The sequence below is a fragment of the Lissotriton vulgaris genome, chromosome 6 (assembly GCF_964263255.1).
Source record: "Lissotriton vulgaris chromosome 6, aLisVul1.2, whole genome shotgun sequence".
Taxonomy (NCBI): Eukaryota; Metazoa; Chordata; class Amphibia; order Caudata; family Salamandridae; genus Lissotriton; species Lissotriton vulgaris.
In genome coordinates this window covers 1,255,207,748-1,255,232,436 of record NC_141694.1, presented here as the reverse complement: position 1 = coordinate 1,255,232,436, position 24,689 = coordinate 1,255,207,748, and the positions used below count along the sequence as shown (strand labels likewise).

The 24,689-nt window shown below is 52.0% G+C and overlaps 1 protein-coding gene across 1 annotated transcript in view; it reads right to left on the bottom strand.

The window, feature by feature from the left end:
* Positions 1 to 12,073, bottom strand: part of LOC147708717 (uncharacterized) — a 251,977-nt gene extending 239,904 nt beyond the window's left edge. The window contains exons 1-3 of the mRNA XM_086925766.1: positions 11,950 to 12,073; positions 10,438 to 10,536; positions 9,857 to 9,987 (exon numbers count right to left, since the gene is read on the bottom strand). Of these exons, the coding sequence (XP_086781892.1) occupies positions 9,857 to 9,987; positions 10,438 to 10,536; positions 11,950 to 12,073 (354 nt within the window). The remainder of the gene's footprint in view (positions 1 to 9,856; positions 9,988 to 10,437; positions 10,537 to 11,949) is intronic.
* Positions 12,074 to 24,689: the final 12,616 nt, after the last annotated feature.

The window sequence follows — 24,689 nt, the reverse complement described above, 5'->3', positions numbered from 1 at the left end:
CAAGACCATGGGCACAATCCACTCCGGCTCTCCATCAGACCCATTCCCGCACCACGTCTTCAACAAAGCAGGCAGCTCCATCGCACCCCACCTACACAACGTCATCAATCTCTCCCTTGAGACCGCGACCTTCCCAGAGGCTGGAAACACGCCGAGATCAACACCCTACTTAAAAAACCCAAGGCAGACCCAAGAGACCTCAAGAACTTCCGACCCATCTCTCTGCTACCCTTCCCGGCCAAGGTCATTGAGAAAATCGTTAACAGACAGCTAACCCGATACCTCGAAGAGAACAGACTCCTGGACCATTCCTAGTCAGGGTTCCGCATCAACCACAGCACTGAGACCACCCTCATCGCCGCCACTGAGACATCAGGACCCTGCTAGACAATGGGGATACTGCAGCACTCATCCTCCTAGACCTCTCCGCCGACTTCTACACCGTCTGCCACTGCACACTACGCAAACGGCTCCACGCCGCATGGATCCGAGACAAGGCTCTGGAATGGACTACCTCCTTCCTCTCCAGCAGAACCCAGAGCATCTGCCTACCCCCGTTCCGTTCCAAAGCCTCGGAGATCATCTGCGGTGTACCCCAAGGATCCTCCCTCAGCCCCACACTGTTCAACATTTACATGGCCCCCCTTGCAGACGTCGCCTGACAGCCTGACGTCAACATAATCTCCTACGCCGACGACACTCAACTGATCCTCTCCCTCACCAAGGACCTCATCACCGCCAAAGCCAACCTCCATGAAGGAATGAAGGCCGTCGCCGACTGGATGAAGATCAGCCGTCTGAAGCTGAACTCGGACAAGACGGAGGTCCTCATCCTCAGCTCCAACCCGTCAGCCTGGGACGACTCCTGGTGGCCAACGGCACTGGGGGCATCCCGACCCCCACCGACCACGCACGCAACCTGGGAATCATCCTCGACTCAACGCTTTCAATGACCAAGCAAGTCAACGCCGTCTCCTCCTCCAGCTGCAACAGCCTCCGCATGCTCTGCAAGATCTACAGATGGATCCCGACAGATACAAGAAAGACAGTCACCCAGGCCCTTGTCAGCAGCAGACTCAACTACGGAAACGCCCTCTACGCGGGAGCCCCGACCAAGCTCATCAATCGATTACAACGCATCCAAAACGCCTCAGCACGACTGATCCTTGATGTACCATGGCACGGCCACATCACCCCCCACCTGAGAAACCTGCACTGGCTCCCCGTCAACAAGAGGATATCCTTCAAGCTCCTCATCCACGCACATAAGGCCCTCCACAACACCAGCCCAGCCTACCTCAACAGACGGCTCTCCTTCTACTCCCCAACCGCCTGCTACGCTCCGCCGACCTCTCACTCGCCACCGTCCCGCGCATCCGGAGAACAGCCACTGCCGGGAGATCCTTCTCCCACCTCGCCGCCAAGACATAGAACACCCTCCCACTGAGCCTTCGACAGACCCAAGACCTGCTGACCTTCAGGAGGACACTGAAGACCTGGCTGTTCGATCAGTAGCGGCCCCCACCTCCTCCCCCAGCACCTTGAGACCCTCGCAGGTATGTAGTGCGCTTAACAAATGACTGATTGAACAGCCGGTCACGGAGGACACTGGGCAGTTTAGCTTTGTTGACTTTCGCTTTGTTTATCTTTGTGGTGGGTGTGGTGGCATTCTGATGTGCGTTTCTCGGTGATAGTGGCAGCGGGAGCCTTTGGTCACCAGCTGTGAGGGACGGTGCATGGTGTCAGCAAGGAGATCTGAGGAGCGCCTCTGCACAGGGCCCATTGACGGAGACGGATAGCGCGCTTGGAGGATCCGAGTGTCCTAGAGGCCATCCGCCTCTTCGAGGATACGGACCACTCTGACATGCTGCGGCCCGACGTGAAGGTGAGACCCTCTAGGAGCGCAGCGAGTGGCAATCGCCTGTCAAACGCCCGCGGGGTGGGAAGCGGGGCACTGTTGCGAGGCCTACCTTGGTGTTTAGGTAGGGAGCAGCACGGCCCAGGGAGGGGCAGGGGATGCAGGGTGAAGCGGGCGAGGGTGGGTGGCGCCCACAAGCGGAAACGTGGCAATAAGAGAGGTGCGGTGGTCCCAGAACAGGGGTGGAGCGTGGGGGGACGCGCCTGCCCCGGAGAACAGCGGGGGGGTCTTCCCCCTTGCTTATTGACAGCACGGTGGAGGGGGAAGGGGCAGGGGAGGGGGCATGGGGGGACATGGGGCATTAGAGGGTCCGAGAGAGGATGCCAGGGGCATGGGGGTACAGGCCAGGTCGCGGAGTTTTGGTGTGGGGGAGGGGTCAAGTGGGAGAGAGGCGGGGGATCCCCAAGAATATCAGGTTGAGGGAGACGCCGGGTGACGGGTGATGGGAGAGGCAGGGGGGAGGCAAGGATTTTCCACATTGGGGTCCATGCCGGCTTTGGACGTGGGGGAGCGGCAGGGGAGGGCGTCTGAGGACTGGCACAATCGGTGGCCGGCCGCTGGAGCCTGGGGGAAGCCGGTGGGATTGTCGGGTGTCGTGGGGGGTGCATGGGTGCCGGGGGGGGCCAGGGGGGAGGCATGGTCCGCCGGGAGCTGGAGTCCTTGGTATGGAGTGACGGGGAGAAAAGTGCAGGCGGTTGGGGGTGGGGGCGCTCAGGGGAGTGAGCCTGGGGCTTGGCGGTCTACCCAGTCGCGGTGCAGGGCCATTCGTCTGGTGCGGTGGGGGTTGGGGGGGATTGGGGGCCCCTGGGGGGACGCTGGTGGGTTTGACAGCTTAGGGGACAGGTTTAACCCCGGCATGTTGGACTCCACCTCTTTCTTTCAGCAGGACTGTATGGTGAGGTGCTCGGGAGGATGGGCCGGCTCTGCCTCATGCGGGCGGTTGTGCTCCCCTGAGGGACCTGACGGTAGCGTCCTATAGGAGGCGGGCAGTAAGTCCCCGCCAACCCCACCCCGACGGGTCAATGCAGCCACCGGGGCACGGGGGCGGGGGTCCGTCAGTTCAGATCAGGACCCGGAGGAGTGGAGCACAGGGCAGAGGGGAGAGAGTTTGGATTTGGGTTACCTGCTCAGCTCATGTAGAGAGCTGGCAGGGCTGAGCAGGCTGGACCCCTCAGAGGGCAGCCTATGGCAAGAACGCATGGGGCTAACAGGGCTGGAGTCCGAGGTGGATGGCCTGTCCCAGTTGGATTACATGTAGGGAGCGGGTAGGGCTGAGCAGGCTGGAGCCCGCGGAGGGCGGCCTATGGCAAGAACGCATGGGGCTAATAGGGCTGGAGTCCGAGGTGGACGGCCCATCACAGTTGGATTATGATGAGGAGAGTGTGGTGGAAGGAGAAATATTGTAGCAGAGACGGGGAAGGTTTAGGATGGGGGGATTGGAGTAATGCTGTTCCTAGTTGCTTGCAGGGTACGCGAAAGAGACCCGAGTGACAGCCCCCCTGCTCAACTGGTTAGGTGGCGGGATCCAGTGTGGACGCAACCTTGACGCCAGGTAAGTCACGCAGGACAAGGTCTCGGTCGGCACGGATGCGGGGGGAGGAAGAGGGGTGCGTTTGAAAAAAGGAACTTACGTGCGGGACACAGGGGTGGGGCCGTACGAGACGGGTCTAGGTGCGACGGGGCCACAGGCGGATGGGGGCATACCCAAGGAGGGCAAGTAGGGTAAGGAAGGTAAGCAGAGTCATGAGGTCCCGGTGCACAAGCAAGCTGCCGTATATGGGCATTTCGAATCCCTTGGGGGCAAACCTGTCGTTGGCCACCAAAGAGAAGATATGGAAAGGGGAGTATGTGGATATCTTAAAGCTCCTGTATCATGAGCTGACGGCAAAGGAGGGGTCTAAGGAGGAGGAGCTGGAGTTGGCTAAGCGCCCAAGGGTGCCCCTGAACATTGAAAATTGGTCGGCTGGTTTCTTGATTTTTGCCAGTGTGTACTGCGAAAAGTACCCGGACCGGTCTGTTGTGCTGTTTAAATACATGGACATGATCCTTCGGGCGCAGGTCATGTACGGGCATTAAGCATGGTCGCACTATGACGAAGAGTTTAGAGCGCGCTTGGCCTGGGACCCGGAGGCAAAACGGGGGGAAATCGATTCAGATCCACACCAGCAGACATTGGGATGGGGTAACGTTTGGCAAAATGATATTCACCGGCAGCAGTTTACAGCTCGCGCCTCGCCCCTTTCAGGTGGGGTGGGGCAGGGAGGGAATACGGTCAGTGCCACAGTGGGAGTGTGTTAGGACTACAACAAGGGCGCTTGTGCAAGATAATATTGCAGGTTCCGGCGCGAATGCTCCAAATGCGCAGGGCGGTACCCAGTGGTGCAATGCTGGGGGACAGGAGGCGGCAATCAGGGTCAGCAGTCCGCGCCGTCAGGGCAACAGTCGGGGGCAGGGGAGGTAGGGGAGGACAGGGGTCTCTGGGGAAAGGCTCATACGCCAGTTAAACAGGACCGGCAGGAAACCTTCTTGGCGTCTTATCCACGGACCGAAGACACAGGACTGCTCCGGCAGGGGTTTCGGGAGGGTTTCCGGCTGGGGTACGAGGGTCCGAGAGCTGCCAGATGGGCCGAAAAGCTAAAATCTGTCAGCACACACAGCGGTGGTACTGGATAAACTGGGAAAGGAAGTCTGGGAAGGGCGGATGGCGGGCCTTTTCAAGTGACCCTTATTCGGGACCTGATTATCTCCCCTATCGGAGTGGTACCGAAGAAGGAGCCTGGACAGTATCGGCTGATTCAGCATCTGTCATGACCGGAGGGGGCGTCGGTCAATGATTACATAGCGGCCGATTTGTCGTCGGTTTCTTACTCCTCCATGGACGTGGCAAGGCGGCTGGTTGTGACGGTAGGGACAGGCGCCCTCATGGCAAAATGCGACATCAAGTCAGCTTTTCGGCTGCTACGGGTACACCCGGAGGATTTTCAACTATTGAAGATTCAGTCCGAGGGGTTCATCTTCGTGGACAAAGCTTTGCCCATGGGGTGTTTCATCTCTTGCGCTTTGTTTGAACGGTTCAGCTCCTTTTGCAGTGGCTTTTTTCGTGGCACACAGGCAAAGAGACGGTGACGCACTACCTGGATGACTTTTTCCTGATGGGACTGCCTCGTTCGGTGGACTGCCAGCAGCAGCTGGACAGTTTTACAGAGCTCATGGGCTACCTGGGTGTGCCCCTGGCACCAGAGAAGACACAAGGTCCAAGCACGGGGCTGTCATTTCTGGGTATTGAACTAAACTCTGTGGAGACCTGTTTGCTGGGAGATAAGAAGGTGCACATGCTGCTGTTGATTGACACCATGTTGGCTAAGTAGAAGGTAACGGTACGGGAAGTGCAGGTTCTCTTAGGGCACTTGAACTTTGCTTGCCGGGTGGTGCGAGCGGGGCAAACCTTTTGCAGACATCTGGGCGTGTCCCTGTCCGCTTTGACACTACAGCACCATCATCTGCGCATGTCGGCGGGTACGAAGGAAGACCTGCGCATGTGCAGTGCGTTATTGGAATGGTTTAATGGTATTCCCATGGCCCCCCCGGAGGAGTGGGAATGGGACGCGACCATCTCCTTGGACGCGGCGGGGGTAGGTGGTTTTGGACTGTATTGGCAGGGGAAGTGGTGCGCTAAGGTTTGGCCCCCACAGTGGCAGAACGGGGGAAGGAGCATTGCATTTTTGGAACGGTTTCCCCTGGTGGTGGCGGTGACGGTGTGGGCAGGGGAGCTGGCACACAAAAAGGTGATTTTTAAGGTGGATAACATGTCGGTGGTACATGTCGTGAATAAGCAGTCGGCCAGGGACCCACAGGTGCTCAAGTTGTTTAGGGTATTTGTGCTGCAATGTTTGGAACATGACATTTTATTTCAAGCCCGGCATGTGCCGGGGGTGGACAATGACATTGCGGATGCTTTGTCTCGTTCACAGTGGTAGAGGTTCCATGGGCTAGCCACTGAGGCGGACGATTGCAAGATGCCGGTGCCGACAGGGATGTGATCAGTAGGAGAGAAAGAGTTGCTCAACTGGTAAGAGGGTCAGTGCCTGTTTCAGCGTAGAGGGCATACGAGCAGGCTTGGTGGGACTTTTTGGACAGTGGGGCGACGCAGCTAGACAGTCGTGGGGTGAGGGGTGAGCAGGCGGTGAACTTCATTTTGGCAACGATGGACGAAGGAATGTCCGAGGTCACGATTGCGGCCAAGCAGTCGGCCATAGCATTCATGAGGAGAAAATTGTGGTGAGGCTATGCACCGTCGGCGGGTGAACTGGATGCACGTTTATTGGAAGGATGGGCGCGGGAACGAGGTGCCAATGCCTTACAGTGCCACCTGTTACGGCGGGGATTCTTGTCGGCTTGATAAGGCTCATGCCGGAGATTTGCCACAACAGAGAGGAAGCTATTCTGTTTTCCACGCTAATGTTGTGGATGTATTTCGGAGCTTTTCTGGTGTCAGAGCCCCTGGGAACAAGAGTGAAACAGGGGGTACGGTGGGGGGAGGTGGAGTTGCGGACCGTGGAGGTGGCGGTTTATTTGCGGCGCTCGAAAACTGATCAACGGGGAGTGGGGAAGTGGGTTGTCATGGGACGCGTGGCGGATAGGGCGGTGTGCCCCGTAGAGTGGGGTGAGATGCTGGCGTCCAGGGCGAGTGATGAGGCGGGTGAGGTTTTTCGACGGGCCGAGGATAGCCGGGTGTCAGCGGCGCAACTACTTTGGGTTCTGCGGCACACCCTTCGCGCTATGGGTGAGATCACCAGACTGCTTGGGACGCACTCCTTTCGTATAGGCGCAACAACAGACGCAGCAAAGAAGGGGTGGGGGAGGGAGGATTTAATGCAGCTGGGGTGCTGGAAATCGGACTGTTATAAGACATACATCAGGATGCGGGGTTTCAGGGAGGAGTAGGCTTGATTTGTTGTCGCTTGTCTCACATATGTGTCTTTTCAGGGGCGGAGGCGGGACCGACCATAGCAGGATTTTCCATCCTCATCTTAGGACACTCTTTCATGAAACAAGCGGAGCGATATGAATGGGACAAGACCAGGAATTTGAATCTAGCATTGGATCCTAGGCTTTTCGTTGTTACTGACAAGGGAAGGGGGGCATGAGGTGGCATGAGTTAATTCCAGCGCTGAGTAAGGTAGTTAAGGGGGGAGTTTGCCCGGATGTTCTGGTTATTCATTTAGGGGAAAAGGCTTGGTGTTGCTGAAACAAATGAAGCAGGATTTGCTGGAGATTCAGCGGCAATGGTCTGTTTGTCATATGATATGGTCTGAGTTTATACCGAAGAGATGTTGGAGAGGGGCTGAACGGCCGGCGGCCATAGAAAGGGCGCGAAGGAAGATTTATAGGGTCATGAGAGTTTTTTGCGACAAAGAAAAGTTTGGAAGGAGGGAACATCCGGAGCTGTGCTATGCGGCAGTGTATTTCTTCAGGGAAGATGGTTTGCATCTGTCCCGCTATGGCATGGAATTGTATATAGTGCAGTTGAAGAAGGCTTTGGACCGAGCAATAGGGGTGTGCAGATACCCGAAGTGTCAGGAGTCCTAGTGGGGGGGTCGGAAAGCTGCCGGGGTCCACTTTCCGGGTCTCTTTTTTCCTGGTCAGTTGTGGTATAATGATGTATAGTTACAGTTATGAAAGAACATAAGAAGTTTACCTAGTTAGGTAGTTGTAGAAAGGTTAGGAAATTGCAAGTTGTGTTTATAATTCTTGCAGGGGGAACACGTTTAGGGGAGGGGCTGGAGGATAAAGTATGAAGACAATATTTAGTTAGGTTTAGGTTTGTACGGCACAGGCCAAGGGAACTTGTATGTAAGGTGCACCTGTTTCCAATAAAGCTGCATTTTTCACACCATCAAGCTAGTCTGTGGTCTGTGCTGCCCCCCTTTTTGGCCCAATAGGGCGTTGGGGGTGGTGGCCGGCCTGCGAGTGGTCTGTCCCCCCGGGGGGTTTTGGGCCGGGGGCAGCCAGAGCTAATTGGGCTGGTAGGGCTCCATTGGGCTGGCGTTGGGCTTGTTGAGCTCGGGTTGGGCTAGTTTTGGGCTTGGGCGTTTTATAACCGGCCATCTTGTGTCACTAGCCACCATTTTGGTGTTTGTGACACAACAGCCGGTCAGGGAGGACACTGGGCAGTTTAGCTTTGTCCTACCCTCCCTCCCTAAAGAACGAGCTTCCAGCTGTTTTTTGCGGGGTTTGTTGTTGGATAGCTCATTACTTTTTCAGCTAGGTAGTTTTCTTGGGAGCAGGTGCATCGGGGGAAGTTTGTATTGGGGTTGTCGCTGGAACAGGTGCTGGTGTGGTGCGCTATGTTTCTTTGGGGCGTTTTTCCTAGGTCAGTTGTGGTATAATGATGTATAGTTACAGTTATGAAAGAACATAAGAAGTTTACCTAGTTAGGTAGTTGTAGAAAGGTTAATAAATTGCAAGTTGTGTTTATAATTGTTGCAGGGTGGAACATGTTTAGGGGAGGGGGTGGGGGGTAAAGTAGGAAGTGAGGTTTAGTTTTGTACGGCACAGGCCAAGGGAACTTGTATGTAAGGTGCACCTGTTTCCAATAAAACGGCCTTTTTCACACCAACAAGCTAGTCTGTGGTGTGTGCTGCCCCCCTTTTTGGCCCAAAATAGCGATTTTGCTATTTGGGTCCGCTAGTTACAGAGAAATTATACCAGACGGTAAATAGCGAAAACTTTGAAAAATGCACTAAAGTGCATTTTTCAAAGTTGTAGGTTGCACACACATACATGTCCTTGGGGCATGTGTGTGCGCAACATGTGTGCACAGATCAACTTCAGGGGTGCAACAGGGTGTCCTTTTGACACCCTTGAAATTGCATGCGCAATTTCCCATTCATTCCCATGGGTCTGTAGGCCCATAGGAATGAATGGGAAGCCATTCCTTAATTGCGACTCGCAATTTGCAAGTAGCAATTAAGGAATGTTTAGAAATCGCTATTTTTATAGCAATTCCTACATGCATAGGCTTTTGTGATTCCTTAATTGCAATTCCTTAATAATCGCAAATAAGGAATCGCAAAAGCCTACCTTGATGCATGTCCCAGTTAAAGTCTTACTTTCTGGTAATGGTTAAATAGTATTGTGACAACTTCTACACAAGAAAGACAGCATGGCATATGCCTATGAGTAAATTCAGAAGTGATGGGCAGAATGGATTAACCTAAACCATTTGTACTTTTGGTTCAATTCTAATCCATCACTCTTTTACTCAGTTTGCCACTACAGATAATGATCAACAGTTTGTAAATCAGCCTCGGTCCTTCTACAATAGGAACATTCCATTTGAAGCTAGTATGTTTGCACTGTATGTGAGTATATGCAAATTCAGACCAATGTATAGCTGACTGGGCCGCTCTGCATTTGGCCTATGGCACAATGGACTAGGGCATCCCCATTTTGATGCAGCCATCATGATAAGCACTTAGGCCGTCTCACTTAGAAAAAAAGTGATGAATGGAGTGCTAGATTTAATCTAAACCATTGGTAATTAATTGGGGTTGAATTCAAGTCCAAAGTCTTTTGTTGACTTTGCTACTAAAGACAGACAGTGACCAACCGCATGGTATCAGTCTGAGCCATCTTCCAGTAGTAGCAGCCAAGACCTGTTTAGTGTTTCTCAGTGAAGCACCATAGATGCTCACTCAGTGACAGCTGCATGCTATTTATTACCACTGTTCATGCAGAGAGAGGGGCATCATGATCCTCACAAGGCTCCATCGTTTGTGAATCATGGCCCCTTCCTCAAATGATCCATGGTGATAAAAGCGATATGACATTTGGCACTTTTGCACATTTCTGTAAAGTATGTGGTACTGGTGTCTCAGTAGATAATAGTAACATGCTTTGTCTCTCTCAAGAATCCATTCTGACTTGAAAACTTACCTTGCACTTTTCCTTGGTGTTCATGCACGGTATGTCAAGATAGACCTTGCAGATAACATAGCCCTTCAAATATTGCGGAACAAGCTTTGCTTCTGTGCTCCGGGCAAATGCCCAAGTTAAGGATTCAAAGGCTGCAGAGAAAATACAAATCAGTTCTGTCCAAAAGCCCACTTATGCTCTCTCTATACACACCCTTAACCCTACCAACTTTCCCCTTCCCCAGAATACATGCTTGTGGTTCATAAAAATCAAGGGGAGGGTGGGCAGTTTTTTAATGACTTTTGACACATTCTAATACCTCAGCTGTTGCTCAAAATAATACAGAGCATATCAATTTTACATACAATGTACAGAATCTGTCCATTTTATGAAGAAAAGCGAAATAATTTCTCAGAGATGAATTCAACACCCAGAAGATTTTGGTAAAATTCTCAGACAATCTCTGCGGCTGTTGATTAAAATGATACATATAATTATATCAAATTATCCCTGGCTTTTTCTGAAAAATTGCAAGTATTCTTGTAGTGGGTACTCTCTCCATCCCGTTTCAGAGAAGCTTCCTAATACTAGTTTATACTTACCACGGCAGAAATACCAACAGTGAGTGAAAGTTCTTGCTTTCTTCATGATGGGTAGAAAGCGTTCAAGGATTAAACCCTCAGAATACTTCATTGTGGACACTGTGAGGTGACAACAAAAAACACAGCTCAGACTGGTTGCATAGTGGAGGCAAAAGCCTGTGGTGCCCGGGTGTACACAGGTGCCACAGTAGAGATGGGAGTCCTGTAGTGCCCTTCAAACTGAAACATACCACAAATAGACATTAGGACTGGGATGTACTTTGAACTGAATGGTTTGCGTTGCTCCCTGGGCGGAAGGAAGTCTCAAATTGCACTCTTTTACATTTCAATAAATTATTCACTCTTTTAAATTATTTTCCAAATCAATTTTATTATTTGCTGCTTTTTATTCCATTGTGTCATATTACTTTCTTCAGTAATACAAAGATGTGTTCTTTTTATACTTTAATGCCTTATCATGCCCAAAGGAGTGCAATTGGTGACCCCCTCCCGCCCAGGGAGCAACGGAAAACATTAATTGAATTCATCCTCATACTCAGGAGGATTTACCAATTTGCACCAACGACCATAACACCAACTGAAATAACATGAGTACATGGGAGTGCTATGGTCCTTCCCCATTTGGATCCAATATATGTACTTTGAACTGACATGGGTGGGACAATATAAAGGGAGAGCCTTGGGGTGTACATTGAAGTGAGATGGGCGGCCCAACAGAGAGACGGTGCAGCCTTTGGGCTTCCTTTGATCTGACACAGGCGGCACACAAAGATTTAGAAGAGTATTTGCTTAGGTCCTTTCTGGAGACTGGCTGTGTTTCCTTGTAGGAGATTCTGGGAAAAAGACAGCCAATTCCCTGAGAGTCAAAGTCTAAAAGGAGTATCTTTTTATTCTGTGATCTCACAGTAGTATCTGGCTACTAGTATTTCAAGTACAAGAGGCCATACTTGTTAGAAGGGTTGCTCATGAATTCCCTAGGCCCTGAACCTGGGAGCACAAATTTCCCCAAAACTAGAGTCAGAAAGTAAAACTGAAGTGGAAGGGGGAGGGGGTAACGAGTAACAATGATATCACAGAGAGAGTACCAAATATGCGGAGTAAAATTCTGCCAGAAATTGTATGGATCAGTAACTTAATCTAAAATGTTCAAGTGAGACAAGTAAAGAAAAGTACTAAGTGGAAAAGCTGAAGCTGAGAACCAGATTGGATTATACATTTCCGAGAAGCAGGCAGTAAGCAGACTGACGGCCCAACAGTCTTTATCTGCTGTTAAACCCTATGGTTCTAAGCTTAACTGCCAGAACTACTGATGTTGAAATTTCACAGTGCTGTACTCTCCTAACCGGAGACCCATGTCTGTAGCTATCACTACCCCATTGTGCTTTGAATATTGTCTATCTTGGATTGTGTGATCATTGTACCAATAGTGTCCAACAGAACTTAATCCATTTCCCACTTCACTTAGCATGGTCTTCCCTGATGCAAGGATCTCTCAAATGCCAGGCAACTTACCGTGACCGTAAATGACTTGTTTGAGGCATAACGCAACATATGGATGTGGGATGGTCTCCATGTCAAAAAGATCCAGGATGTTCCTAAGTACCACGCTGGGAAGCCAGCGAGCAAGCTCCACCATCACTCTGCATCCAACTTTCTCCACGTCTGTGAACTCAGACAGCTGTTCAAGATTATGGGAGATCAGTTAGCAATGAAGACCGACTACTTTTAAAAAAAAAACAATCCTTAGTATCAAACCGGCAGACCATAATCTTTAATTCTGTAGAATGTAATATCTAAACTTGAGGCTGGGAACATAGCTGTTGTCAAATACTAAGAGGGAGAATTTCAAACCTTTTGCGCCACAAAAGAGGTGTTAACCAGCGTGAATACTTTTTTTTGCTATTTTCTTTCCAGCGCAAAACTTGATTTGTGCTGGAAACCACCCTATAAGTAGCGCAAATCAGCGCAAAGCTCCGCTTTGCGTTACTGTGCACTGAGGGGGCATTACATGAGTGGTACATGGGTGTTCCCATGCAACCACCCAAGCCTTCTGATGCAAAACCATATTTACAAAGATTTGTAAACATGGTTTTGCACCAAAAGTTAACACCCCTTCAAAGGAGGCGCTAACAGGAGAAATGCTCTCATTTCTCTACGCTTTTCCAACTTTCCATGCATGCTGCACATATGCAAAGTGGGAAAAGCTTTGCATCATGCCTAGCATAGTATTTTGTACAGGAAGGGTACCCTTTCTGTACAAAACGTATGCTACACTCATGCACGCACCATAGCGCTGCAGCGCTAAGGTGTGTGCATGGTGCACAGCTGCTGAAATTAGCGCCGGCACAAGGGAAAGGGGGTAGAGAGCCCCTCTCCTGCTCCCTTTCTGTCATGCAACGTAGTGCAGCCTCGCTGCGGGCTGCTCTGCGTGACTTTATAAAGAGATCCCCCTAACTGCAGTGCCAAAAATCCCTGAGTATGATGTCTATGACTACAGTTGGGAGACCGTGAGTTCAAGATCCATCATCAGTAAACCTTGAATACAGTGACAGAAGGTAGAAGGCCTGAGTAGCCCAAGGCCCAAAGCATGTATGTGTGTGCTGCATGGAGTAACTGCACTGCAATACTGAAATGAGTGCAGTGTGTCTTTGAAGATAGATGGTCTATGCAGACCAAAGCACATACCATTTATGTGTATGTTGCATGGAGTAACGCATTGCAGCGATGAGCACTTAGGATATTATTTAATAAGATGTTTCACAGGTGCACTCAAAGCATACCACAAAATTACTCAGATCAAGTGTTTACACATCACTTAGTAAATGCTAAGTGCCTGAGTGCTGAGGAAGGAACATCATAAAATCTAGGAATATTATATAATCTACCTGCGAATCAAGACATTTGCCTTTTTAGGTTTAAAGTATTTTATTGAAGCAGGGTAAAGAAGGAAACAACAAGGACATGAAAAAGAAAAACCACAGGTGCCCCACAATCAATGCGTACGGTACATTAGATACATCAAAGCATTTCTGTCTCCTCAATGGGCACCATCCAGCATGGAAATACAGCTTGCGCGCCTGTGGTTAAAGACAAAAAGGAAAAAGGGGGGGGGGGGGGGGAAGGGGGGGGAGGGGAAAAAGGAAAAAAGGGGGGGAGAAAGGGTGGGGAAACAACCCTGCTCCATATCCTACCCAACCAACAAACCCCCCAACTACAGCACCCAAACCCACCCCCTGCACTGTGCCAATGACCATCTGCTCTCCCCTCGTAGCGACCCTCCGGTGGACTCCGCTACTAGACGCCAACTCCAACCAATCAAACAGGCGGATCCGGCGGCGGTGTCAGCCGTAACAGCCTGAGATACCTCAGGCAGGTGATCTCCCTGAACTCAGAACACAACAGACCATGGAAAGGCGCCCACAGCTCCTCAAAAGCATCTACATCCCCCACTGCCACTAAGGACATTTTCTCCATGCCAAGAACATGCCACAATCTATGCAGCCAGCCGACAACAGAGGGGAGTGTGGTGGAGCGCCAGTGTATGAGAATGTTTTGCACCGCTGACCCCAGAGCTATCGCAATCTGTCTACCCCTTCTAGACCTGAGGGGGTACATCAACCCATTCGGCAATCCCAATAGGACATAGGCAGGGAACCGTGGCAGCTCTATCTCGAAACATTTGTCAACCTCGCTAAGGACCTCCTCCCAGTAAGAAGCCAAAAGGGGACAATCCCACAAAATATGTGTAAGCGTGCCAGTTTGGCCACAGTTACGCCAGCACGTCCCTGGTATTGACCTATCCATCTCATGTAATTTCTCAGGAGTGCGATACCAATAGGTCGAAATTTTGGTGAAGGTCTCCGTGAGCCCCGTGTGATAGGCAGAGTGGCGTGAGCGGTAGGAGATGTGGTCCCATTCTGTATGACTCAACACTCATCCGAGCTCCCGGTCCCAGCGCTCCCGACCCGGGTTGTGAATGTGAAAGGGGGGGGGGGCTGCAGCATCTTGTACAAGTCGGAAATAAGCTTAGCGTCCGATGTGCGAGTGACTAACCAGCGCTCGTACACCGTGATCTCCCGGTCAGCCCTTTCGCGCACGTGGGACTGTAGCGCGCCTGCATATACCGCATGCGCTCCGTCTCAGGGAGGCCATAATCCCGCCGCAAGTCCTGGAAGGGGATGACACCCTCAGGGCCATACAGGTGATACAAAGTGCAACAGCGGGCCGCCCGCCAGCAGTTGTAAGCACCAGGTTCAGTTCCCGGACCAAAGTCCGGATTGCCAATTAGCGGCATGAAGGGAGAGGGAAAGGTAGTGAGTTCATGCCTAGTGGCCACTGAGTCCCACACCCGGAGTGGGACACGCGTCACAAAAGAGGCATAAAGGTTAGGGGGTCGATGGGCCCGTCGCAAGAATGGCACCTCCTGTAGCGTTCTGCCTGCTACCGCCTGGTCCTGAAACAGCCAGTGTTTGTCTGACTCCCACTGGCTCCACTCCACCAGATAGCGAAGTGGGGCGGCCTGGAAATATTTCCGTAAGTCTGGAATCCCTAGCCCTCCAGATTCAGGCGCCAGCGTAGCAATGTTCCTTTTAATCCGTGGTCTTCGGCCCTGCCACACAAAACGCGCAATGGCCAACTGAGTCTCCGCGAGCCATCCCGCGGGGGGTTGCAACGGCAGTGCCCTGAACAGGTACAGCACCTGGGGTAGAAGGGTCATCTTCACTGCGGCCACCCTACCCAGCAGCGACAACGTGCCCTTATCCCACCGAGCCAGTTCCTCCCTAATTTTCGTGCTCAAAGCCGCATAATTGGCCGTGACCATCGCTGGGAGTGAGGGTGCTAACAGGATCCCCAGGTACGGAATCCGGTCCCCGGACCAGCTCAAAGGGAAAAGCCTCTGTAGTTCCGCCCTGGTGGCGCCGGTCAGCGAAATATCGAGGGCAGCAGATTTCCCGAGGTTCACCCGAAAGCCCGCCACCGCGGCGAAAAGGTCCAATTCCGCGATACAAGCCGGCAGCGACCTCCATGGGTCATCGAGCGTCAAAATGACGTCGTCCGCATAGAGGCTAATCGCGTGGTGAAATTCTACCATCTTGACCCCGATAATATCGGGGTTCTGTCGAACCCTTTGAGCAAACGGCTCCATATAAAGAGCAAAAAGCAAAGGGGACAGCGGACATCCCTGTCGTGTTCCCCCTTCTATAGGAAAGGGTCGGGAGCTGCCTCCGTTCACTCGGACCACCGCGGACGGAAACCGGTAGCAGTTAAAAATCAGGTGCCGGAACTTCTCGCCTACCCCGAACTTGCCCAGGACCTTCTCTAGGTAGGGCCAGTGCACTCTGTCAAAAGCCTTCTCCGCGTCGATGGAAAGGAGCATTCTTTCCCCGGGGATCCTGGAGGCCTTCTCAAGAATATGAGTCACCCTCTTCGTGTTGTCCACCGTCTGCCTGCCAGGCACGAAGCCGGCTTGATCCGAGTCGAACATGCCCGGGAGATGAAGCGCCAAACGTGCCGCCAGTATGCTAGTGAACACTTTCAGGTCCACGTTCAGTAGCGAGATAGGACGGTAGGATCCACAGGCAGTCCGGTCCTTGCCCGGTTTCGGGATCACGGAGACCGTGGCCTGGAGAAATTCGGGGGGGATGGCGCCCGGCTCCGAGAATGTGTTGAAGAGGCGTGTCAACAAAGGCGCCAGCACCTGACAGAAGGTCTTATAAAAAAGGGGGATGAAGCCATCCGTGCCTGGGGCCTTACCCGGTTTATTCCGGGAGATCGCCGTGACCACCTCCTCGATACGGATCTCCCGCTCCAGATACTGGGCCTGATCTGGCGTCAACGACGGGAGCGGCACCGACTCCAGATAGTCCGCCTCTGCCTGGGCGGAGGGGGCCTCGCCAGTGTAGAGGTCAGCGTAAAAACTACGGAAAACGTCCGCAATTTGCTCGTCTTCCGTGACTGAACCTCCGGCAGGGGTAACCAGCTCCTTCACCCAGTGCTGTTGGTGTTGCACTCTAAGCTTGTTGGCCAAGAGCCGTCCGCACCTGTCGCCACCGGTGTAATACTTGTGCTTCAGACGAAGCGTCGCGTACTCAGCCCGGTCCATGTCGAGGGCAGACAAGAGTTTCCTGGCGGCTTTCAGTTGTCTCCAGACCCTGGGGGCTCCCGTCCTAAGATGGACCTGCTCCAGCTCCCGCACCTGTCGGGTAAGCTCATCCCTCTTGAGCTGGCGATCCTTATTCTCCGCCGAGGAGATAGCGATAAATTCGCCCCGGAGCACAGCCTTCAGGGCGGCCCATTGCGTCGCGCGGGAGGTGTCGTCATTATCGTTTACGCGCTGAAAGTCCGCAATGGCCGCACGAATCTGCTGCACCGTCGACCGTCTGTGCAATAGGGTGTCCCGGAGTCGCCAGACTCCTCTTGGTCGAGCCACCGGGGGTAAATTAAAGGTACCATCCACCGGCGCATGGTCGGAAAGAGAGAGGACTCCCATATCGGCATTCGAGGCCAGAGCGAGCATCGGGCCAGTCACAAGTAGATGGTCCAGTCGCGCGTAGGACTTGTGTGCGTGTGAGAAATAGGAGTACGCGCGGGTCGCAGGGTGGAGGCGGCGCCACATGTCATGCAAGTCCAGCTCCTCAAGTCGGGCGCGAACCGAGCCCGAAAGCTCTCCCAACTGGTGGCACTGTTGCACAGACCTGTCCAGAGCAGCGTCGAAGACTAGATTCAGATCTCCCCCCAACACTATGTGCCTATCAGAGGTGGACGCCACATCTTCCAATGCCTTGTGCAAAAATTGATCTTGATGGTCATTGGGACCGTAGATCGAGCCCACAGTCATCACCAGGCCCCCCACCTTAATCCTGTATGCTAAGAGCCTCCCTTTCTGTTCCGCTACCTTTTGTAAGATCTCTCCCCTGAACCCCTTGGAGAACAGAAGTGCCACCCCTGCCGTTTTAGAAGCGCTGGAGGAAAAAAGCTGCGTAGGGAACTTGGGGGTACGCATTCTGGGACAATCTTTGGCCAGCAGATGGGTCTCCTGTAGCAGGCAGATGTCAGCTTGGGAGTTCTCTAACAGAGACAACACTGCCCGCCTTTTAACCGGGTTATTCAGCCCTTTCACATTCAAAGTGACAACCTTAAGGGCCATCAAGGAGGGGAACCCTTAAAACGCACATGAAGGTGGGCAAGGCCCAGCAGGCGAACATAGAGTCCACCTCACGAAGCCTCAGCGCACAGCAAACGCAGACATCCTTACGGCACAGTGCAGTCCCCAAACCCCAAAACCCCCCAACTAAGTGGACCCCCCTTTCCTCTGGAACTTCACACACCCAACCCCATACCGCTCCAAACTCCCAGCCCCCCTGCAAACCCCCAAACTCAAAACACCCCCCTGCAATTCCCATTTCCCATCCCCGCTTCTCAAGTCATTCAAAGAAGCCATTGTCCCAGCCCGGTCCTTATCGGACAAGGCCGTAGAAAGTCAGTCTAGTGGACGTCCAGCCACAACCACCTGCACTCGCCATCCCGACCCTCCCCAACCCCAGAACCCCCGCACCTGCAATAAGGAAAAGCTAGTGTAGACTCCCCCCGGAGTAAGTTCAGGCCGTCAAGGCCACTTCGCCAACCGCTGTTGCTCAGGAGGCCTCCTGAATGGCGGCCGACATGTCCGCCCGAATCGTGGGCGAGTCAGGCCGCTCCGGTGGCGGGGAGCGCCTCTCCCCAGCCTGCTGCCAACCATCTCGAGTGCTTCATCTGCGGCGCGGCGCCGGAGTGTCCGCATCCGATGCCGTGATGCCCAATACTGCGCACACATCCTGGAGGGACCGGAGCTGGTGCAATATTCCGTTCCATCTGAAAATCAGGCGGTAGGGGTGCCCCCAAGAGTACTGCGTTCCCTGCTCCCGGAGAAAGTCCGTAGCGATTTTAAAGGATTTTCTCTTCTGCAGCGTGACCGTAGACAAATCCTGATAGAGGGCCACCGGGTGATCTCTGAAGCGGAAAGGCTGCTGCCGCCGCGCCTCGCGGAGGATCCGCTCCTTCAGGGGGAAGTCCGGTAGGAAGGCCAGAATGTCCGGAGGGGGCGCCGTAGCTCTGCGAGGGCGGCCCACTCGGTGCGCCCTGTCGATGCAGACTTGAAAATCCTCCGACTCCCCCAAAATTGCACGGAAGAGGGCCTCTAGGTAGGCGGTCACGTCTTCACCCTCTTCGCCGGACGGGACGCCCCGGACCCTGATGTTGTTCCGCCTGGACCGGTTTTCGAAGTCCTCGGCGTGGGCCTGCAGCTCAATCTGTTGCTCCCGCAGCCGCAGGACCTCCTGCTGCAGGTGGGTGATCTCTTCGTCCCTGGAATGACCAGCTTCCTCCACGGTGTTGACTCGCTCCCCCAGGGAGTCCACCTCTCTCCGTACCTCACGGACCTCCCCGGCCACCTCCTGCTTCAAAGTCTGAAAATCTTCCCTTAAGGAGCTAAACAGCGACTCCAGGAACGATCGTGTCACCGGGGGCTCCCCGCCTTCAGCGCCTCTAGAAGGGGCCGGGGAGTTCGGGGCGGCCTGGCTCCCTCCGCTGCGTAGGGCACCACGCCCCAACATGTCCGGCAAAGTCCGGTCGCCTCTCCTCTGACCCCTGGCATTCGACATCCTGGCGGCGCGGGAGCCACCGATGGCCGTCGCTCGGCAAAGAGGCCACTAGGGTCAGGACCGCTATTCGCCAGCCAGGAAGCACCGCCACACAGAGGCCCCGACCAAGGCCGGGCGGCCGGTCCGTGGTTGCCAAAATGGCCGCCCGTTGCAGTCAATGGGCCAACGCCCAGGGAATGAGGCCTACCTCCGCCGCGAGTCCAGTGGCGATAAACACAGCCGGACGGCAGGCTCGCGGGGCAAAGGCAGCCGGGGTCGGCACGTCTGGATGAAGAAATGCTCCGGTGGCGTGACACCACTCCGCCACGACCAGGGTTGGGCCGGAGCGGCCGCGCGAGGCGAGCGTTCTCAAGCCCCGGACTTGCGTAGTAGCCGGAGGCCGGCTCTGCTTCCGTCGCCCTCCTCCGTTCGGCTCCGCTCCGCCGGCGAAGTCCTCCTCGGCACCCACTCGATCACCGCGGTGCAGGCACTCCGGCAGGCCACTCAGTCGGCAGAGCACACCGTCGAGACCCCAAGCCTGAAGGTCTCGCGGCCTCCGGGCCGCACACAAGCCGACCAGAGGGCTCCGCCCCAGGCTATCTCGGTCAGAATCGCACCTCTAGCGGGGTACCCAGGGCTCAACGAGCGCTCCACACCACCACGGGAGTCACCAGGCCCAGTCACCGCTCGATCCGGGGGGGAATCAGCGGCTGCGAGCGGTGCAGGGTTTCAGGGGTCCGGGAGCTCTCGGCAAGTGCGACCTCTCAGCCCGCCATCTTGGCCACGCCGACATTTGCCTTTTTTACTAATTCAGTGGGCTTATTCTTTATGGGGGAAAGAATCCTGTAAACAAGATTGAGATGGTCAGGATTGCTACTCCTCACTACACTCCTCACTACACTCCTCATCTCTCCTTGCTACACCTCGAAAAGCGGATGCTTGTCAAACAAGTGATCAATGAGCCCACTGCAGCGTCTGGGATGTGGAGGAGGGATAGTTGTGGGGGAAGGTATCTTGTCACCTGAAGGATTGCAGAAATGACTTGAGCAGTTTTTACTGGGTTTTTTGCTTGTCTCTTTTTAAGAGTAGTAAGTTCACTTATCCTAGACAGTGAAGCTTATTATCTATAATTTCCTTGACGAGGGGAACTTCAAAGGGGCTGACACAGGTCTAGATGTAGGTGAGCCTGCAAAACGTCTACCTGATCATTTCTATGCATTGCAAACTTGTTGCACGAATTGACAGCCAGAGCATTCACAAGTATATGAAGGTATATATATAGATTATTTCAACTTTGTTAAACTCCACATAAACATACCTATGACATTTGTATCTTTGCTGAACATGAATATTGAATTAAAAGTAAATCCGCACTTACCAATTTATACTTCCACAATATTTGCTTTTTTTATATTTTGCTATAATATTCTTGTAGCAAATATTTCTGTTGTTAATATTGTGACATACAATCTTGTATGCAGCTAGCCTACTTTAGATATATTTTATACCCTATCAATGCATTATTAAATGCTCTGACCAGTGCAACATGGATGTATGAATAATCAGCAGTAACTTTCGACCTTAATTGAAACTAATGAGAACTGCCGCACATCCCTCGTCTAGGTATTCCTAATCATGTCTCACTCATGGTGCTCCTGTGGTGAGCTAATCGCCCCGTATCTCTGAAAAGAATGTGTAAAGTCAGAAAGTTCCTGAATTTAGATAATCGGGTAGAAACTATCACTATGTTTCCAAATTTGTTATTTAGAAGCATCTACTTCTCTGACTCCACAAAAATAATTGCATTAAACGCTGGAGAACTAGTCCTGCAAACGTATATGATAAACATGTGTTATCAGTATAGGGGTCAAACCATATTCTGAAACTTCTGAATATAGCACTTATCTCTTGCCCCTTGTGCTTCTAAGGGAATTAGAGCCCAGATCCCCACAGAGATGACAATTCGACCCTCAACACCTCCATACTCTCGCCACTGAAACGTACGCCCTCAAGAGACATGAAAAATTGCCTACCTCAGCATGGAAAGTCAACTCGAATTACTTATCTCCATCGAACTATATATCCACAATCGGCATAACTGATCGTTTAATTCACTTGGAGAGTCAACACGCTACGGTATCAAAGGGTATCAACAACATCAGTAAGATTCTTAAAACCCACCCTGCATATGATTGACAATCAAACAGACCCTTCTCCAACATCACCAGGCAACCCCTATGTTTACCTGAGACCCAGATCAACAGCTGGCACACAATTCCCCTCGATAACCATTTTCACAGGCCGGAATATCAAGCCGCATGATGTTCCTAAGGGAGACGATGGATCTAGCGAAAACATACAACCCTACAACATCCCTGGACACCCCCACCTTCAAGATACAGGTGATTTCTGGTGTAGAATGAGACCTTAACCCTCCTTAGTTTGCCAGGCCACCAGCACAGTACATCAAAATACCTATGACACCCCTCTCCCAGAAGCCCAAAAGCAGCAGCAATTCAAACTGCATGCTCATAAACTGTAGACCGGCCATCAAGCATGCAATAGAGCTGGAAGAAACCATCCTGAACAACGACATTGACATCACATTCATCCCAGAAACATGGTTAAATGAATCTTCCTATATTATCCTTCCTATCCTTATTATTATTATTATGCAATGTGTAATGCATGCAGCTACCCGAGAGTGTTTACAGGCACAGGATAATGCACAGGTCCGATGTGATAAGCTAAAATAACCAGGTTTTCAGACCCTTATGAAAGCTCAGGAGAGGATTACCATTCCTTAAAGCGGAGGGGAGAGAGCTCCGCAGTTTAGGGCAGGAGTCTTCAATCTGTGGGGCGCGACCCCCAGGGGGGCCGTGGAGGGACTTGAAGGGGGTCGCGCATTCCCAGTCACACTTCTGCCCAGTCTTACCGGGCTTCAGCCCCCCCCCCCCTGCCCCCTCCTCCCCTAATTGTGTCTCAGCCCGGGCTGTTGCAGTGCAACTCGAGCTGCTGGGGGCTCGGCTGGACAGTGTCAGGAGTCTTATCTCCAGCACGCCAGAGTTGTTCACAGGTCTTTAAAGACCATTTTCATATTTACATGCCTTTGTAAACTTGTTACCGAGGCTTAGCTTTTTTTCTGGTTCCAGCACCCCCTGGGCCCTCTGCCTATTCCTTACATTTGTATTTTTTCATTTACTGCTGTAGTGTGAGAATGCATTTAATGAAAAGGAATATAAAGTAGGGTTGCCAAAAGAAAAATGCCTGCTGTGTATTGTTTAAAGTCTTTGTACAGTCTGGGCCATCAAAATAATGAGCTGGTAACCCTAACCATAAGACTGGAAGTTTGTTGCAGGATCAGCACATTATTTATTTCCTCCACCCTCGATCCCTGATTAATGCCATAATAGCAATAGTTTAACTTATATCTGAAACCCTACGCTTCAGGTGTCTGGGAATGCACCCTGCATTCGGACAACTCACTCCTCATTCTCACCCTTCACTTTCACGCTCATCCTGCACTCACAGCGATCACAATGCACTGACACTGATCACCATGCACTCACACCATTTACCCGCTCACCCTGCACTCACAGTGATCACTCTGCACTAACAATGCGCTTGTGTTGTTCACCCTGTACCTCACCCTGCAGGCACACGAGCACACTACTCACGCTGCACTCATGTGACACTTCACTCACCTGTCCCCCCTTACTGCTCAATCTGTAGCTCACTCTAACAAGGTCATCACTAACCATGCATTATTTCATCCCACTCTGCACTTACATCGGCACCCAAATTGATATGGTCACCTCACTCACCCTGCAAGCACTACTTTTACCCTACTTTCACACTGTTGCAGCGCTCACCGCGCACTCACATGGAGTGTGAGTAAACTATGAGTAGCGCTCTAAAAAATGAAATGTTGGTCAGAAAGGTGCTATAGAGAGATGAGGTGTATTGTTGGTGAGTGGTAGTGAGGGAATTCACAGAGGAGGAAACAGGGGAGCACCAAAAAAGACTGTTGCACCCTATACGACCAGTGCTAGGGCCAGCCCTGGCTTCGAGTGTTAGCCCCCCCCCCCCCCCTCGCACTTCGGGTCTATTGGATCCCTTGCTTCTGCCTATTATTATTTACATTTGTAATGCGCTACTGTTACAAAAAGGTGTTCTGAGGCTAATAACAATATGCTGCAGAAGGCAAACGAGAAACACACAGAAGGGGAAGGAGAGCCAGCCAATTTGCGTAACCTATAGGGCAAAGAGCCAGGTTTTTATATCTTCCTAAAGGATAATAGATTCTTGGTTGAGCAAAGCAAAGGAGGGTGCAAGTTCCATAACTGAGTTGCCCTCACCAAAACAGCGAGATAGACAATTCATGCCTTCCTGAATTAGGGAACAATAAGCAGAGTGGCACTGGCTGAGAGGAGCATACGGGTCCTGTATACGGGTCCGACCCGAATGCTCAGTGTGGAGAGATGAGAGGACAGCAAGGGAGTGAGAGAATTCGATTGAAGAGGTCAGGGATGAGGTGAAATGTGAAGTGCCAAAGGGAAGTGTGGACATGCAATAAATGAGTGTGAGCAAAAGGTGAGGTTTACTGTTAGACTGTGAGATAAGATAGCTGAGAGATGATCTGTAACCTAAAAAGATAATTTGATGCGACATGGGTGAGGGACAGCAGTGATAGGGGAAGAGGGGGAGTACTGGGGTGGGTGCTGAGCAGTGATTAATTTGTAATACAACATACGCCATGGCCCTCACCAGTAAGCCACTGCAACTTTAAACACCCACCCTGTGCCTTGCCTGCACAGTCAACGACAATACTTATGCAACTACCGGCCATAAAACTTGTACAAGTGTGACTATTGAGACTATTTCAAGCCCCAAAGCTATAAGCATGAGTGTCAGGAGTTTATCATTTTTATTGTATTTTGAATTAATAAACACCTGTTCTGCTCATCTCTAAATTACACACCAAGACTTACACGTAGAATGGGGAGAGTTCAGAAGTTGTAAAAAGGGGTGAAAGAAAAGGGCCTGCAAAGTGAGAGAGGGATCTGGGGTTGGGAGAGGAGAGAAGAGAGGGATGGAGGGGAGGGGGTGAGACGAAAGGGGCATGGGTAAACTGCTTAACTCTGCACAAGACCGCCAAGGTTTGAAGGGACCCTTGCTGCTCCCGGCCAGGGCCAGGTGAGCTTCTAATGTGGCAGCACCTATTCCTTGAGGAGTGGGAGGCCCTTCACAAAGGTTGACTAGACATCTTTCTGATGTTAATTGCTGTATTTTGGTTATAAACTGGTACTGATGGGGTAGAATCTTTCCTCAGTGTTACTGTGTTTACAAAATTTCAAAATAATAAAGCAATGCTATCCCAAGATACGCAGCATCATAGAACATTATTTACATTTTCTTTCCACACAATTTCGTCAAGCCTGTTGCATAATTTGGTCCTCACCTGCCTCATAATTCCAGTAGCCCTGCCTGCAAGTTTAGATATTTTTGTCAGGAGGGGGTCCTTCCGCCTGAAAATTATGACAGGCGGGTCTCTGCATCCAAAAGTTTGAAGACCTCTGGTTTAGGGCCTAGATATGCAAAGGAGCGGACTTTCATGTGGGTTAGACGAAACCT